This window comes from Sciurus vulgaris (genome assembly GCF_902686455.1).
Source record: "Sciurus vulgaris genome assembly, chromosome: 5".
NCBI lineage: Eukaryota > Metazoa > Chordata > Mammalia > Rodentia > Sciuridae > Sciurus > Sciurus vulgaris.
In genome coordinates, this window is record NC_136465.1 from 172,374,237 (window position 1) to 172,390,500 (window position 16,264).

Here is a 16,264-nt window from a genome sequence, read left to right on the forward strand (position 1 = left end):
CAGCCCATTCATTCTGCAGCTGCTGGGCTCCGCCCTGGACTCGGGGCGCTGGCCTTTGTGGCCACACCTTTCCTTTGTGACCACACCCCCCCAAGCCTGGAGGACACTGACCCCTGACTTCCTCCCCCGCGTCCTTGCGTCTTCAGTCTTAGATTCCGGCGTCCCCAGGGTTCCCTCTTGTCCTCTTTCTACACCCTGATCCCAAGTGGCTTCGTGTGTCCTGTGGACAGGATGGAGCTCCAGGCCTGAGTTCAGATCCTAGTCCTGCCACTGAGGGTCCTTCAAGATCCCGTTTCCTTGGATACCACAGGGACAAGGCCCGCTCTTGCTCTCAGGGATGGTGCTGAGGATAACGGGAGCGGGTGGCATCCGCGCGGGCGCACAGGTGTGGACTGTCTCTGTGGGGACCCCGTGATCAGCTGGGGATGGACCTGCGGGGCTCAGCCCGCTCAGGAAGCAGCCAGGCTGTTTTCCCAGACACGAGTCACCGTGGTGCAGCCGTCTCACCACCCTTAGGACCAGGGTCAGGTTCTGGGCGGTGGCCTGCCAGCCCCGGGCGCCCCTCCCTGCCCCTGTGCCTTCACCTGGAGCGCCCGAGACTTGATCACGGCTGTGACTTCTCCCTCTGTCTCAGTTGGCCTGGGGCAGTTTTGAGTTCTGATCCCGGGGAACCTCAGTTCGTGTCCACTTAGAGTCGCAGAGACGGAGGCCCTGCGACGCTGAGAACCTTCTTCCAGTCACCTACCTGTCTGGTGGCAGAGTTCAAACCAGGGCCAAACTGTGACTCCCCCCAGCACCTCAGGGGAGGCAGGTGTTTTGGAGGCCTGGTGCTCGCCTGTCCAGCCCCACCTCGCACCCTCACCTCCACCAGAACTCCACTGAGCGGTGCGGCCTCCCAGTCTCCTGGTGGCACCTGTGAAGCCTTCACTCTAGTGCTCGTCCTGTGCCTCTCTCCCCGTGGCCCTGACCTTCAGGAGGAGGAGACTGCACGTTTGTTTCCACGTTCCCTCCTTCAGTCCTGGTTCACACTACGTGCTCAATAAACGCTGAATGAGTGGCGACTTAAACGAGCGTTTCCCGCACACCGGACAGGAGCGTGTACACGGGCCTTTCAGCAAGAATGTTTTGTTCGTTTTTATTTTGCATCCTGCCTCGGCCCTCTGGAGCCCAGACCCTGGATTGCTGAGGCTTTCCAGGGCCAGGGGACCGTGATTCAGGACTCCCGTAAGGTCCTGTCCTGGAGCTGGTGTTCTGGTGTCCAGTCTGCACGCGCCCATCCACGCTCGCGGGAGAAGGACATTTTATAACCACACAAGTTGCCCCTTCCGCCCCTCTGGTTTCATCCTCAACAGCCCGTAAGATGGTCCCTTTATCACCTTCCCCAAGTCCCAGACACGGAAGCCAAGGCACACGAAGCTTGACGCTCTCTGCACTATGATTGCCACCAGCCCACGTGCTCCTTTCACATCAGACGGACAAGGGGACCCAGGTGAAAGGGTCCATCTTTTCTGGCTCTATCTTTCTAGAAAATGTTCATCCATCCATGCTCTCAAGATTGCGCGCTGTGCGAGCCGTGGTTCGGGGGCTAAATGCTCCTTGGCCTTCGTCCAGAGGTGAGACCCGGGTCCACGTCAATCTTGCATCATCGCCCAAGAGAGTCCAGAATGCCCCAGTTGCATGGAACCCAGCCCAGCCCTGATACTGGGGTCAGTGGCCCTGCCCAGCCTCTGGTCTACAGTGGAGGCACCGTGGGTATACACCTGGGTGCAGAGGATGCCCTGCTGCCCATCCCCCATCCCCGTGGAGCACTGGGGGCGGGAGGAGCACCCTGGGTCTGGAAGACACTGACACACGAGATGACACTGAGGTTAGACTTCCCTCCGAGGTATCTTCCTCCATCCTTTCCTCCTCAAAATGATACTGTATAGACCAGGAAGGTCAGGAGGGATAGGAATGGTCACCTGGTCTTCCAGCTGGAAATGTCACCAGTCACCAATTAGATTTAACTGGGTCACAAAATTATTCCCTTAAAGAGCAAAGTAGGGCAGCCAGGAAGAACGGAAAGAACACATGCTTCAGAGTAAGGCAGCCCTGGTCGCACTCTGTGCCTCTTGGCTGCCTAACTCAGTGTCTCAAAGACATTATCAACTTTCCAATTATTAAGAGCCCAATTATTAAGGGCCATGGTTTTCTTTTTCTTCTTCTTGGGTTTTTTTTTTTTTTTTTTTTTTTTTTAATTTTATACTTGGGATTGAACCCAGGAGCCCTTAACCATTGAGCCACATCCCCAACCTTTTTTATATTTTATATAGCAACAGAGTCTTGCCAAGTTGCTCAGGGCCTCACTAAGTTGTTGAGGCTGGCTTTGAACTCGTGATCCTCCTGCCTCAGCTTCCAGACTTGCTGGGATGACAGGCGTGTGCCACTGTGCCTGGCTTTAGGTCTTTCTCATTTGTAAAATTAGGATAATGTTGATTGCCAAGCAGGGACACTGGATTAGACATAACACATTTGTAAAGTCCTGCCTCTGGTGTTCGGCATGTAGTATGTGCTTAATAAAGGCAGCTCTGGGGTGTTGGTCCTGCTGAGTGGTGGGAGGGAGATTGCTGCTGAACTGCATCCTGTTTCCCAGGTCAGGCCAACCCTGGAGGAGGATTCTTAAGGCCCTGGAATACGTCATTAGCCCCCTTCAGGCCTCTCTGGGACCCTGCCTACCCCAGAGGCCCCGGGGGTCACAGTCTGCCCCGGGCTGCAGTCACAGGAAGTCTTAGTCCCTCCCCCACTGAATGGAGACCTGGAAAGCAGCAGCCTTCCTCCAGCAATTCGGAATCCCTGGAATAGGCTCCTCAGTAGCTTGAAGCAGGGTGGTGGCATGGCTGTTGCTGGGGCAGAAACCTGAAGCCACTGGCCCTTCTCTGTCACACCCACAGCAGCAAATTCTGCGCTCTCTACCGTCAAGTCCATCCCAGATCTGACCACTTCCCCTCTCCACTGTCCTCTCCTGATCTGAGCCCCATCCTCTCTTCCCTGGGGTTCAGCCCCTGCCCCTTTCTGTTGCTCTCCAGCCAGGTTGATCCTGTTGAAAGAGAAGTCGGATCCCATTGTCCCTGATCCAGACACGAATGCCTGGACCTCTCTTGGCCTTTCTGCTGCTCCAGAACAATCCAACTTAAGGCCCCCCTGGGGCTTCCACCCAGAGGCTCTTCCCTGGAGAGTTGTCCCTGTTACCAGGAGGGCCTTTCTGGACCATCTGTGTAAAATAAGCAATCTCTTCCTCCTGACCACTGGCTGGCCATCTCACTGCCTCTCACACCCTCTTCCTCCTGTGCCTGCGTGCCTGTGTGTGTGTTTCAGTGGCACTGGGGATTGAACCCAGGGGCACGGTATCACTGGGATGCATCCCCAACCCTTTTTATTTTATTTTGAGACAAGTTCTCCCTAAGTTGACAAGGCTGGCCTCAATTTTGCTACCCTCCTGCCTCAACCTCCTGAGCAGCTGGGAGACAGGAGTGCACTAAGGAGCGCTGCCACCTCCTGGCTCTTTAGGTAGCAGTCGGTCAGTTTCCTTCAGGGCCACAGCAGGGCCTTGCACTTTAGAGGTCCGGGACTTGTGACTTGAATGAATGTACAGGTGGACAACTCCCCGTAACTGCCCAAACCGCTCCTGCTAAACACCGTTCACTCCTAACAGCTGCGGCGGAGAAAGGTTAGGAGACTGACCAGAGCGACCCTCCTGAGTCCCAGACCCCAAGCATCCCTGCTGTGGGAGGCACGTGGGGGCTGGGGCTCAGATTCCGGAGAGACACCGCCATCATCCTGAAGTACAGAGAGACAGAGCAGACTGATGAACCGCCGGGCACGTAACGGTGTGGATAAGCGGGCTTTGTTTTGGGACAGGTTATAGGAGCCGTCCTGGCGGTGCAGGCCCCTCTGTGAGGCCCAGAAGGCACCTGATCGCGCTGGAGGAGCGGAACGGGCTGGAAAAGACTTCCACGGGGACCTGTGAGGCAGACCGCGAAGCAAGGGTTGGAGTTTGCCAGGAGACAAGAGGCCCAGGAGGCGGGAACAGCGCGGAGGGATGAACGGAAGGCGATCAGAGAAAGTGGGTTTGGAAGAGCTCTGGAAGCCAGGCGAGGTATAATGGTGTCAGAATTCCCCCAGGGCCCAGGCCCGGGGTCAGCGGACAGGGCAGGGGACTGGCCAGAGCCCGTGGCGGGCTAGGGGCTGGCAGCCGGTGGCGGGTCTAACAGGCGCTGCGGCCTCGTAGGAAGGCGACCCCCGCAGCCACTCGCCTCGGTGCACTCTGCGACCCCGCGGGGGCCTCGGCCGCACCCCGACCCCCAGGGGGCGGGGCAGCGGGATTCCTGCAGGCCCGTCCCTAGGTGACGTCACTCGAGGAGGCGGGGCTCAAGGCGGTGGGAGGAGCCCCATCGAGGGGCGGGGCCGAACGGAGCCCTCCGCCCCGCCTCGGGAGGGAGGCTGGAGCGAAGACCGGAAGTCCGCCGTCTTCGCTCGCCGCGGTGCTCCCTTCAGTCCCGCCCTCGGCTCGGTGCGCGGGGTCGCGTCCCGGAAGTAAAGGGGCCATGTTGATGGGTGACCCCGAGAGAGGTGCCGGGCCGGCGGAGAGTCCTGAGGAGTGGTAGCGCGCGGCCCGCGGTGAGTGGGAGCAGGCGAGAGGGCCGCCGGCGGCCGGGGTCGCCGCGCCTCCCGCAGGGCCGCCGCCGGCGCCCCCCGTGCCGCCCGGCCCGCCCGCCCTGGGCTTCCCCGCAGGCCTCCGGGTGGCTCCGTCCCGCCTCATCTCCCGAGCCCTCCCGGGCCCTGCCCGGGGTCTGGGCGCCGCGGGAGGGACGTGGACTGCGTCGCCGGCGCCCTCGGGAGGTCGCCCTCTGCGTCGGGCCCCGCGTGTCCTCGCCTCCCCCGGCCGCAGGGTGCGGGCCGCTCTTCTGCAGTTGAGGGGAGGGGACGGCGGCCGAGCCCGGCCGAGCGCGCCCGGGGAGTCAGCCAGGCCGCCGGCCTGGCCCCTTGGGGCCCAAGTCCCGCTCCCGTGCCTCCGGCCAGTGCCTCCTCGCTCCTCCGCGCTTCTTTATTTCGGACATGGGGTGATCCTTCCTTCCCCGCGAGGACCTCGGGGGAGCGCCCGGCTCAGCACGGTGTGGGCCCCTGGCGAGTGTCCGGCTGTGCCGGGTGCTTCACAGGCGGCGACGCTGGGTCGGGAGCGCAGCCCTCCTTTCCAGCCGTGTGCCCTGGGCAAGTGCCTTCCTTCCCGGAGCTCGGCGCCCTCCGCGTAAAGTGGGGATGCTGACCCCGGGGTGGTTGGAGAGCTGAGCTGACCGGGAGGTGCTTAAACACGCCTGGCCGAGAGTAAGTGACCACGGGTGATCCCTGACCACCGCCTGGCTCTGTTTGGTGTAATAATGGATGACAGAGCACTTTACGAACGCTAGTACTCCATGCCCGTGTAGGGCTTCTTGTGGAAGGAAGGTGGTGGTGGTTCACGCATAACTGAATGTGTCAGTGAGCATCCCCCTGGCGGGGCAGCACCTGCCGGCTCTCCTGCCAGCGCTCAGTATGTGCGGAGAGCGGTTGTGAATATGTTCACATTTTAAGTCATTTAACAGCTCAGACCAACATTTTGGGCAAAATGTGATATCTCCTCACTTAACAGGCGAGGATCCAAGGCATAGAGGCTAGGAAACTTGCTGCAGGTAATGCTGCTCGTAAGTGGCGGGGCCAGGACTCAGGTGTGGCTGGGTCCTCGTCATCATTGACTTTAGGCCACCCTGTAGTGAAGTCCTCTTGCTGGTGCTGCGCATGGCAGTTCTCAGAATGGCCTTATGCAGTAGGCACTGTTACCCTAGTGTCATTGTCTCTGCTTTGCAGTGCTCAGAGGGGATAAGGGTCTCACTTAGAATCATATGGCAAGTAAGTGGCAGGGCGATATTCTGGCCCAGCACAGTCCAGGTTCCAAGCCCTGATGAGCCACACTCTGTACTTCCCCAGGAGGCAGTGCTGTGAGGCTGAAGTCCAGTTCTAGTCCTGCCACAAAGTCACCGTGTAACCTGGAAGTCTGGATTAAAATCCTAGATTAAAAGCCACTGATCTAGCTGGGAGTGGTGGTACGCTACTGTTGTCCCAGCTGCTCGGGAAGCAGGAAGCTAAGGCAGGAGGATCACACACTGGAGGCTAGTCTGGAGGACATAGACTGCATCCATAGTCTCTGTGGGCCCTGTTGTCATTAATTCTAATCTAGGCTTTTCTGTGTTCCCTCTGTTTAGAGCGTGACGCCCAGCCCCTAACAGTCCCCCATGGCCCCGTGGAGCCGAGAGGCGGTGCTGAGTCTCTATCGGGCTCTGCTGCGCCAGGGCCGAGAGCTTCGCTACACTGATCGAGACTTCTACTTTGCCTCCATCCGCCGTGAGTTCCGGAAAAATCAGAAGCTGGAGGATCCTGAGGCCCGGGAGAAGCAGCTGGAGAAGGGCCTTGTCTTCCTCCACAGCAAACTAGGGGGACTTATTTAGGATCCTCTCCTTTCCCCTCCCACCCTAATTTCAAGGGAAAGAGAACAAAGGTGCCTTCCGCAGACATTCCTGCTCTCTTCCAGCCCCTCCTCACAAATGCATTAAGACTCCGCAGGTAGGTAGGTCCTTGCTCCTGTAGGTTTCTTTCTTTCTTTCTTTTCTGATACAGGGAACCAGGAAAGGAAGAACCTGTCCTTTTAGTGACCAAAGCCCACCCTTTGATCCTGTGAAATGAGTGAGGAAATAGACGAGTTAATAGAAGTGGGTTCTCTTATAGAGAAAAATAGGACCTGAGTTTTAAGCCCACCACAACCGTTTTATCACCACTTTATTTCATAGAACAATTTATATATGAAAATATTGGGAAAGACATTGGTTAAAACCATTTGTGTTCAGCTCCAAGCTGACCTGTTTTTCACTTAGATTCAGGTATACTGTGGATCAGATCATGCGCTGCAAGACAACCATTCTGTTACCCACAATTTATAAAGCAAGCACAAACTGCAGAGTTCAGAGACTGAGATTTAAATCCTGGCACTGCTGCTAGTGGCTGTGAGATCTGGGGCAAGTCACTAAACTGTTCTAGGCCTTCATTTCCTCATTTGTAAAGTGCAAATAATGGTCCCTCCCTCTTTAGGTTACCATGAGAATTGAATGAGTGCACACACAGCACTGGGGATGTTACTTGGCCAGGGGTATGCTAGCTCGCTTTAGCTCTTCTGTGTTACCAAGAAGTCCCACTGCAGCATAATGGTTATGTTTAATTCAGCAGCCTTCCCAGAAGGCCTTGTATAGCCCTGGCATTCTGGTAGGCTCTGGGGCTAGAGATGAATGATACCATCCATCAAGGAACTCACTCCAAGGAGATCAGTGGAAAGTAATTTTAATATGAGCAGCTCTACCTTTGGGGATTGTGTAAAGAGCTGTGGAGATGGGAATGAAGGCATAGCTCTGCCTTGGGTTGTGTGGTGGGAGGGGATCACAGGTGGCTATAGAAAGGAGGACATTTGAGGTGTATCTCAAATGAGAAACTTACCAGGCAGGGGGACAAGAATAAGCAAGTGCCTGGACATGGGAGCTGCATTTCATAGTGGCTGGAAACACCTGTAAGGCATGTGGCTGGAGTTGAGGCTGGGCCAGATCTGGAAGGACATTGTTAAGGACTGTGGTGGGACCATCATAGCTTTCTGAGAATGGAATGATGTGACGTTTGTGTCTTGGCACATGCCAGGGTATTGTGGGAAATAAACTGGTGAGAGATCCCCAGAAGCAGTGAATCTGGCCTGATGGGGCAAGGGGCCAAGGTAGTGGTGGGTGGTCAAATGTAAATACAGCCTGTACGGCTGGGGCTGCATGGTCAGTTGGCTGAGGCAGTAGGAGACGGGAGGAAGGGTGGCTGTGGTGTAAGGTTTGTTAGTTGGGTAGAGGGCGCTGTTTTACCAGAGGTGGGAACCAGGAGGAGGAGCCTCGGATGATGACTTTTGGTTCTCCTTAGCCATGTACTCTGTTTGGCAGAACTGCCTTTGGTAGTGCAAGGTCAGGGATTGGGCGATTCCCATGGGAGCTTGCTTGCACAGGGAGGAGCAGTGGATCTGGACGGGAAACATGAATAACTAAAACCTTTCTATTCCTAGTCTGTTTTGACTGTGAGCTCTGCTATATCTTGCTATCACTACCAACTTAAAAAAAAAAAAAAAAAAGAGAGAGAAACACCATAGAAACACTATCAGGTTAAAAGGGGTTCCTAGGGTTCATTCATAGAGTGGATATTCACTGTATCAAAAGTGGCACCCTAGGGACACAGCAGTGAATACACCAGACTGCTTCCAAGAAGCAGATGGTCTAGTGGTTAATAGAAGAGATGTGAACAAGGTGGCGTTTGCAAGCTGTTTGGAACTCCCATAGATTAGTTCTCCCCAGCAGCATAAGCCCTAGATTCAAATTCTGGCTGCACAATTTACTGACATGGTAAGTTACCATGGGCCAGTTATTTAGCATCTACCTCATTTTCTTCATCTTTAAATTGAAGATAACAGTATTACTAACCTCATAGGGTTGTTGCGAAGGTAAGAATTAGTGTGTGTAAAGTGCCCAGCACAAGGGCTGTCTTTCCTACCCATCACAGAGTGTCATGAATGACACTCCTGTAGCAAAACACAGGTCAGCAAGAAGAAAGCAGAACAGATTAATCTTGTTTTATGTGCACAGGAGCCTTCAGAATGAAGACCCAGGTTAAATTATCCATTTTTATGCTTAGATTCTTGGAAGTGTGAATAGCTGTGCAGAAATATGACTGGATAGAAAGTATGATTTACAGTGACGGAGGGAGAAGGGAAGCCCAGCAAGGCCTGCCTGTCCAGATTACCTTTGGTTCCTCAGCTGTAGCATCTCTCCTGTGGCCTCTTTCTGGAATGGTGGGGAGGGTGGTGATCTTAGGACCTATAGTCAAAATAAGGTCAGAGAATGTTATGCAAAAAGATGGGGGAGAGATAGAGTAATATTTTTAGACTTTATGGCTGGCTTTGGGGAAAAAGGGTTCTGATTTCTATAACTTGCCTTTGGGAAAAAGCGTTCTAGTTTGTATGATTTGCCTCAGAATAAGGGGTGAAACACAGGAGGGTGTGGAAAGGTGAGAGGAACCTTGCTCTTGAGGCCTTCACTTTGGGCATCATGAACCCTCACACTCTGTGTTAGCTGTTAGCTATTCTCATATGCATGCCAGACATATTTATGGAAAAACCTATGACTTTCGGGTAAAATAAGTTGGAATTTTCATAGTCCTGTTGTCAAGCTAGAATGCTGCAAGACCCATCGTCCTTGCTATTTTGGGTGATTATTTCTTTCCTGTTTTTGTGCCTAGGGACCCAAGTAAAACTTGCCCAAAATATTAGCATATCTAGCCCTGGCTGACAGCTCAGTGTTTCTTTTTTGGTTTCTTAAACCATTTTAAGTGTATTTAAGTATACACTTCAGTAGTATTAAGTATATTCACATTGTTGTGGAACAGATCTCCAGAACTGTTTTCATCTAGCAAATCAAACTCAACCTGTTAAACAACGCTGGTCCTTGATTGTCCCGAGGAACCAGGCCCCGCCCTCCTTGCCAGGTGGAGTCCCTCTCCTCGAGGCCTGCAGGAGAATTCAGCAGAACCTGAGTGTGCGGTGTGGGCTGGGGAGGCACTTTCACCTGAGCGGGTTGAGTTGAGTCAGAATAAGGATGGCATCTCCTTGTAGGAGCTTGTGAATGCTCTGTCTTCCAGGTTACCCAGTCTGTGACGTCACCTGGTCCTTGGAGCCGGGTGGAGGCATTGCATTAGGGCAGGACAGTCTAACAAGCCTGCTGTACTTAATAGTTTCAGTCTCAAGCCCAGGATGGTTTGAGTTTTGAGAGGCTAGTGTAGCTCCACCTGAGAAGGTGCAGGACAGGCTAGACTGCTGGCTGCTTTCTGGAAGCTGACCTTGTGCCCCGTAGATGGGCATCTTGAAAGACTTAATGACAGCCCTCATTTGTGGGACATGTTTAAGTTTGTAAAATGTTTATAGACAGCATTGCAGAAGATGTTTTTTTCCTTCCTGCAACCTGTGGTTTGGACCATGCGGGGATCATTATCCCCTTTTCATAGCTGAGGGGTTAAGTAACTTGTTTGAGGTCACCCAGCTAATTAGTCAGGGCTCAAGGCAAATTCTCAGTCTCAGGATTTCCTACTGTAAAACCCACGTTTTTGCTCGAATACCGTGTAGCTGCTGGAATAAGTATAGCCAGAAGTACTTACTTCTTGAGGGGGCACAGAAGGATGGGCAGGGCATGAGATGTGATCCCAGTAACATCCACTTGGTGCAGGGTGTTAGAAGAAATGTGATCTAATACTGGAAGATACTCCCAGTGAGCCTCTCGCTCTTTTTTTTTTTCCTTTTTTGTTCTGGAGATTGAAACAGGACCTCGCGTGTGCCAAGCACATAGTCTGCCACTGAGCTACCTCTCCAGCGTCAGCTCCTGCCTCTTGATATTGTCCTATCCTGGGTGTGTGGGGATCCCAGATGGTACACACATTTGTTTTTCCTGTAGTACTGGTCACAGGAAGTGGGAGAGCGCAGCAGGGCTGAGAGCAGGAGTCAGGTGTGACCCACGCAGTCCTCCCCCACTTGGGACCAGCTCAGGATGATTCCAGGATGTGACCAGGGGGCACTTGTGTAATTGCCTTGCTTGCATACCAGGCAGGAGCCTCTTCTATGTCGTGTACACTTAGTAGGTGACTGTGTTTTGCATTTACAGGGCATTTGAGCAGATGGTTGGTTTATTTTCCAGTCTGCAGCTGAGTCTAGAGTGTTCTTTGTGTTCTTTCTCCACATTACCTGAGCTTTGATAGTCCCATTGTGTACTTTCCCTAGGAAACAAGCATTTGTCAAGTAGAGCATACACAAAGATACCTTTCTCTCATGTGGACTTGTAGTTATGTTGCCATGTACAGGTGTTTGGTCACTTTTATTTTGTGCTTATAATGAGGACTGACAGTGAACTTCATGCTTTCTCTAATTGCAGATTCATGGGAAGTTTTACCCACAATACACATGGCCAGTTTCCCCTTTGTTGTATCCAGCGATATAAGACATATGGTGCCTTTCTTTAGACCCTAGCGCATGAGTGCTAGAGGCAGGAGGGGCGCCTGACCTTGACAGGAGGGGGGGTGAGGGAGATGGTTCTCGAGGTCCCAGGTGGTGATAACTGTGTTCTGTCTTCATTCTCAGGTGAGCAATGGCAGGCGCTGGTGAGCGCAAAGGCAAGAAGGATGACAATGGCATTGGCACGGCCATTGATTTTGTGCTCTCCAATGCCCGGCTGGTGCTGGGGGTGGGTGGAGCAGCCATGCTGGGCATTGCCACACTGGCGGTTAAGCGGGTAAGCGCACACAACCAGGGCCAGGGGTGGGAGGTAGGAAGGCAGCCTTACCAAGTGGAGCTCACCTGGAACAAGGCTGTGATACTGCTAGTCTAACTTGGTACTGGAATTAGAGGAGACCTTAAGAGAATTCAGTAAGTCTGCTTCTGGGACTCTGCCTTAAAGAAATGATTGGAAATACAAGTAAATTTATCCTGGCTAGTAAAACTTGCAAATAACCTAAGAATCCTTCTTTAAAATAGTGGCACTCCACCACTTGTATACTTCTGTTTTTACTTTTTTTGTTTTTAAACATTTATCTCTACCCACATTCTGTATATTTAGCTTGTTTATTATGTATTGCTTATATCTTCTGGTTAGACTGGAAACTGTATGAGGGCAGGGATTTGGGCCTCTTTGGTTTGATGGTTTATTCTTAGCACCTAAAAAATGCCCAGCACACGGTATCCTCCCAATAGTCAGCCTTCTTTATCTGTGGGTTCCACATCCATAGACTCAACCAATCACAGATTGAAAAAATTTAAAACTTGTCTGGGAGTTGGGGATATGGCTCAGTGGTAGATTGCTTGCCTTAACAGTGTAGCATTTCCATTGCATTAGATATATTATAAGAAATCCAGAGATGATTTAAAGTATATAGCAAGATGTAGTATGGTGCCATTTTATAGACGGAATTTGAGCATCAGAGGATTTTGGAATCCTCAGGGTGTTCCCCTGGTACCAAGGGATGATTTTAACCGATTTTTTTTTTTTTTGTACTGGGGGTTAGACCCAAGGGCACTTTACTACTAAGCTATATCCTCAGTCCTTTTCATTTTAACTTTTTGAGACAGGGTCTTGCCAAGTTGCTGAGAATCTTGCTAAATAGTTGAGGCTGACCTTGAACTTGTGATCCTCCTGCCTCAGCCTTCTGAGTAGCTGGGATTATAGATGTGCACTACCGTGCTTAAAACTATTTGTTAAATGAATCATTATTCAAAATTATGGTATATTCATTATATATGAATATATAGTCAGAAATTATGGAAGCATCCTAATGGTAGGAGGAAATGATCAAAATGAGGTTAAATGAAAAAATTAAGTTTCAAAAGTACATATAAGCATGGTGGTACATGTTTATAATCCCAGCAACGTGGGAGGCTGAGACAGGAAGATTGTAAGTTTGACTAGCCTCAGCAACTTAGCTGGGGATGTAGCTGATTGGTAACCCCTGCCGCCCTGGGTTTAATTCCCAGTACGACCCCCAAAAAAAAAAAAAAAAAAAAAAAAAAAAACCAGAGTAGTTGAGGCTGGGGATGTGGGTTGGTGGTAGAATGCTTTCCTAGCATGTGTTAGGCCCTGGGTTCAATCCTGAGCCTTGGTAAAAGAAGTTGGCACTTACTAGAGCAAAACTTCAGGGGAGGGGTGTGTTGGAAGGAAATAGAGGAGGGAAGGTGGGTATATGTTCTGGGTCCTTTCTGCCATTTCAGATGTACGATCGGGCGATCAGTGCCCCAACCAGCCCCACCCGCCTGAGTCATTCAGGGAAAAGGAGCTGGGAAGAACCAAACTGGATGGGCTCCCCACGACTGCTGAACAAGGACATGAAGACAGGCCTGAGCCGGTCCCTGCAGACCCTTCCCACAGACTCTTTGGCCTTTGACACAGGTGAGAAAGGCTGGTACCCTGTTGGAACTACCTCTGGATTGAGCCCTACTCCTTCGTTGCACAGACATTTCTTGAGCGCACACATCTGGGCATCGTGCAGGTACTTGCCCTTTGTGCCCAGCCCTTCTCCTTTCTGGGGCTGAGGCAGCTGTGGACTGAGCAAGCATGGGAAGAGCTCACGTGCCTCTCTCTCTTGCTTTGGCAGATACATTCTGCCCGCCCCGGCCCAAGCCATTGGCCCGGAAGGGCCAGGTAGACTTGAAGAAGTCACGACTCCGCATGTCCCTGCAGGAGAAACTTCTTACTTACTACCGGAACCGGGCAGCCATCCCTGCTGGAGAGCAGGCTCGGGCCAAGCAAGCTGCCGTGGACATATGTGCTGAGCTCCGGAGCTTCCTACGGGCCAAGTTGCCTGACATGCCACTTCGGGACATGTATCTGAGTGGCAGCCTCTATGATGACCTGCAGGTAACACGGCAGTTCTCACAGGGTGGGACTGGGCTGACCAGAAGCTTTTATCAGTGCAGAAAGTCCTGGGCTGACCAGAGACTCGGGTTCTCCTGCTCGTGGACCTGCTCCCCGCGCCAGCACTTGCCTTCTGCTCATACCTTCTTTAACCCCCTTCATTTTTAATCATAGTCACAACTTTGGAGAAGGTGTAAAAAACTGCTTCCTGTTCTTGTCCCCATCTCTCCTCTCTGGTTTCCTCACTTTGTGGATTGCTTTGGTGACATGAAAGAATTCTTGGCTTATTCTTGCTGGGGAATGCAAGATGGTTGAGCCTGTGTGGGGAAGCATGTCCCTGAGCAGAGTAAACCCCTCCAAATCTTTTTAATTCTGCTCTGGCAGGTGGTGACTGCTGACCACATCCAACTCATCGTGCCCCTTGTGCTGGAGCAGAACCTGTGGTCATGCATCCCTGGAGAGGACACGATCATGAATGTCCCTGGCTTCTTCCTGGTTCGTCGTGAGAACCCAGAGTACTTTCCTCGTGGCAGCAGTTACTGGGACCGCTGTGTCGTCGGGGGCTACCTCTCCCCAAAGACAGTAGCAGACACTTTTGAGAAGGTAGTGGCTGGCTCTATTAACTGGCCGGCCATAGGGTCCCTCTTGGACTATGTGATCCGGCCAGCTCCACCTCCAGAGGCCCTGACACTTGAAGTGCAGTATGAGCGGGACAAACATCTCGTCATTGACTTCCTACCATCGGTGACCCTTGGTGACACAGTTTTGGTGGCCAGACCACATCGGCTAGCCCAGTATGACAACCTGTGGCGGCTGAGTCTGCGTCCTGCTGAGACAGCACGTCTGCGGGCTTTGGACCAGGCTGACTCAGGCTGCCGATCGCTGTGCCTCAAGATACTCAAGGCCATATGCAAGTCCACTCCAGCTCTGGGCCCCCTCACTGCCAGCCAGCTAACCAATGTCATCCTCCACTTGGCCCAGGAGGAGGCTGACTGGTCTCCAGATATGCTAGCTGACCGTTTCCTGCAGGCTCTGAGGGGACTCATCAGCTACTTAGAGGCAGGAGTCCTGCCCAGTGCCCTAAACCCCAAGGTGAACTTATTTGCAGAGCTCACTCCTGGAGAAATAGACGAATTGGGATACACTCTCTATTGCTCACTGTCTGAGCCGGAAGTGCTGCTGCAGACGTAGGGCAGTGAAGGCCAGAGCAGGTGTTGGGCGGTCAGGCACTGGAGTCACCAATAGAGACAGCTGGCTACGTGGCTGGTGCCTCACAGGGTCCCTAGGTGCCTCCTGTCTTGCTGGTCACCTTCCTGGTCACTTCATGCTGATTAGAGTGACATCTTCGATCTCCTATTTTCTCACCCAACCCTTTTTATTTTTGTTACCAAACACTGTGCTCCCTACTTCCCACCTTGCTCCAGGCTTTTTTTTCTGGAATGAATTGAGACGGTACAGTGCTGGCCTGAGTTGCTGAGACGACTTGGGTGTTGCGCATTTTGGCCCAGGTTGCCTTTTGCCTCTCCTGTTCGGTGTCTTTTCCTCTCTTGTTCACGCCTTCTGTTTTGCTCTTGTCCTTGGAGCCTGTCTGCCTAATCAAGGTGTTGCCTTTTAGTTGAATATCACAGAAGAGCTATGACTGCATGTTTGCAAGCTGAACTTTGCAGAGTGAGTGCTGAGAGAGTATTTAAGGTTTCTTGGGGTGAGGCTGGTGGAACCAGCTTTTGACCCTGGTTCCTGGAAAACAAATCCATTCTCCCTGCCCCCTCAACTCATATTCTTAAGTGCTGATAGCATCTCTCCTGGGAACACTGTATTCAGCCCACACAGGATAAATGAATGCAGAGTTATTTGGAGATTGTATTTCTTAGTGACCACCAGCAAGATCACAGGATGGGGGTGGGAGGGATGGGTTCAGAGGGCCTGGTCGAAGGCCTGGTGAAAGGCCTGCATGCCCACTGCGTCTCTCTGTGGCTCTTCGAGTCAGACAGATGAGAGAGGGCTGGGCCTGTGAGGATGCTCACATGGATGCTGGTTTTTTCTCTTTCCTTCTCTGTTGCCAATAGAACAAGGCCTTGTAGGAACACAGCCTCAGCAGCAGAGGCCCAGTGTCAGCTGGAAAACCCAGCCCCGGCTCAGGCCTGGTGCCCGTGTTTTCTCCCCCAGTGGGCCCTGCCTTTCTAGAATGCTGCCATTGAGCCACGGACAGGCCCAGCAGCCAGCCCTTCTTCCTGCAGTGTCTGCCACAGCAGTGGGAGAGGCGTGTTTGCTGAGCTCTCCAGGAATCTCCAGAGGCCAAGGGGCAGGTGTACATGCACAGCCCGCTTCCCCTGGCCCTGCCTTTCACTTGGCAGCCAGGCAGATCCGTGCTGTCGAGGGAGAGAGCACGCGGATGAAACTGCAGGAGAGGGAGGCTGGTAATCCCCACATTCCTTCTTGTTTCCTGCTGCTAAAATTGCACTATTTGTGGCAATGTATGTGTATCCTGAGGGTGGGGAGGAGTGTTTGATACACATCAGTGTGTCTTCCTGTTTTGTGTTTTTTTCCTCTGTTGGAAGCAAGAGGCTGACAGCAGTTCTGTTGCTGATCTGCCTGTTCAGTATTTAGTTCTCCTCCCATCAGGTCTTTCATGAATTCTTCACTACCTCTCCAATAGTGAGATTCTGGGAAGCTCTCTGCAGCTGTCTCATTCCTTCCCTGACAGTGACATGAAATGATTCTTTAAATAGCACTGACAC

The 16,264-nt window shown here is 52.5% G+C and overlaps 2 protein-coding genes across 5 annotated transcripts; both read left to right on the forward strand.

Moving 5' to 3' along the window:
- Positions 1–4,496: 4,496 nt before the first annotated feature.
- On the forward strand, positions 4,497–6,518 carry MIURF (mitochondrial elongation factor 1 upstream open reading frame; the record flags this gene model as incomplete). 2 transcript variants are annotated; one of them, XM_079140009.1, is made up of 2 exons in its annotated part: positions 4,497–4,656; positions 6,276–6,518. In XM_079140009.1, exon 2 carries the CDS (start codon positions 6,306–6,308, stop codon positions 6,516–6,518), a length of 213 nt encoding a protein of 70 aa, XP_078996135.1. In that variant the 5' UTR covers positions 4,497–4,656; positions 6,276–6,305. The 2 variants fall into 2 exon arrangements, with proteins under 2 accessions (XP_078996135.1, XP_078996136.1); XM_079140010.1 differs by lacking the exon at positions 4,497–4,656 and adding an exon at positions 5,187–5,361.
- Positions 6,503–14,981, forward strand: MIEF1 (mitochondrial elongation factor 1; the record flags this gene model as incomplete). 3 transcript variants are annotated; one of them, XM_079140006.1, is made up of 4 exons in its annotated part: positions 6,503–6,633; positions 12,884–13,061; positions 13,267–13,529; positions 13,911–14,981. In XM_079140006.1, 3 exons carry the CDS (start codon positions 12,884–12,886, stop codon positions 14,715–14,717), a joined length of 1,248 nt encoding a protein of 415 aa, XP_078996132.1. In that variant the 3' UTR covers positions 14,718–14,981. The 3 variants fall into 3 exon arrangements, with proteins under 3 accessions (XP_078996132.1, XP_078996131.1, XP_078996133.1); XM_079140005.1 differs by lacking the exon at positions 6,503–6,633 and adding an exon at positions 11,271–11,414; XM_079140007.1 differs by lacking the exon at positions 6,503–6,633 and having other exon boundaries at positions 13,024–13,161.
- Positions 14,982–16,264: the final 1,283 nt, after the last annotated feature.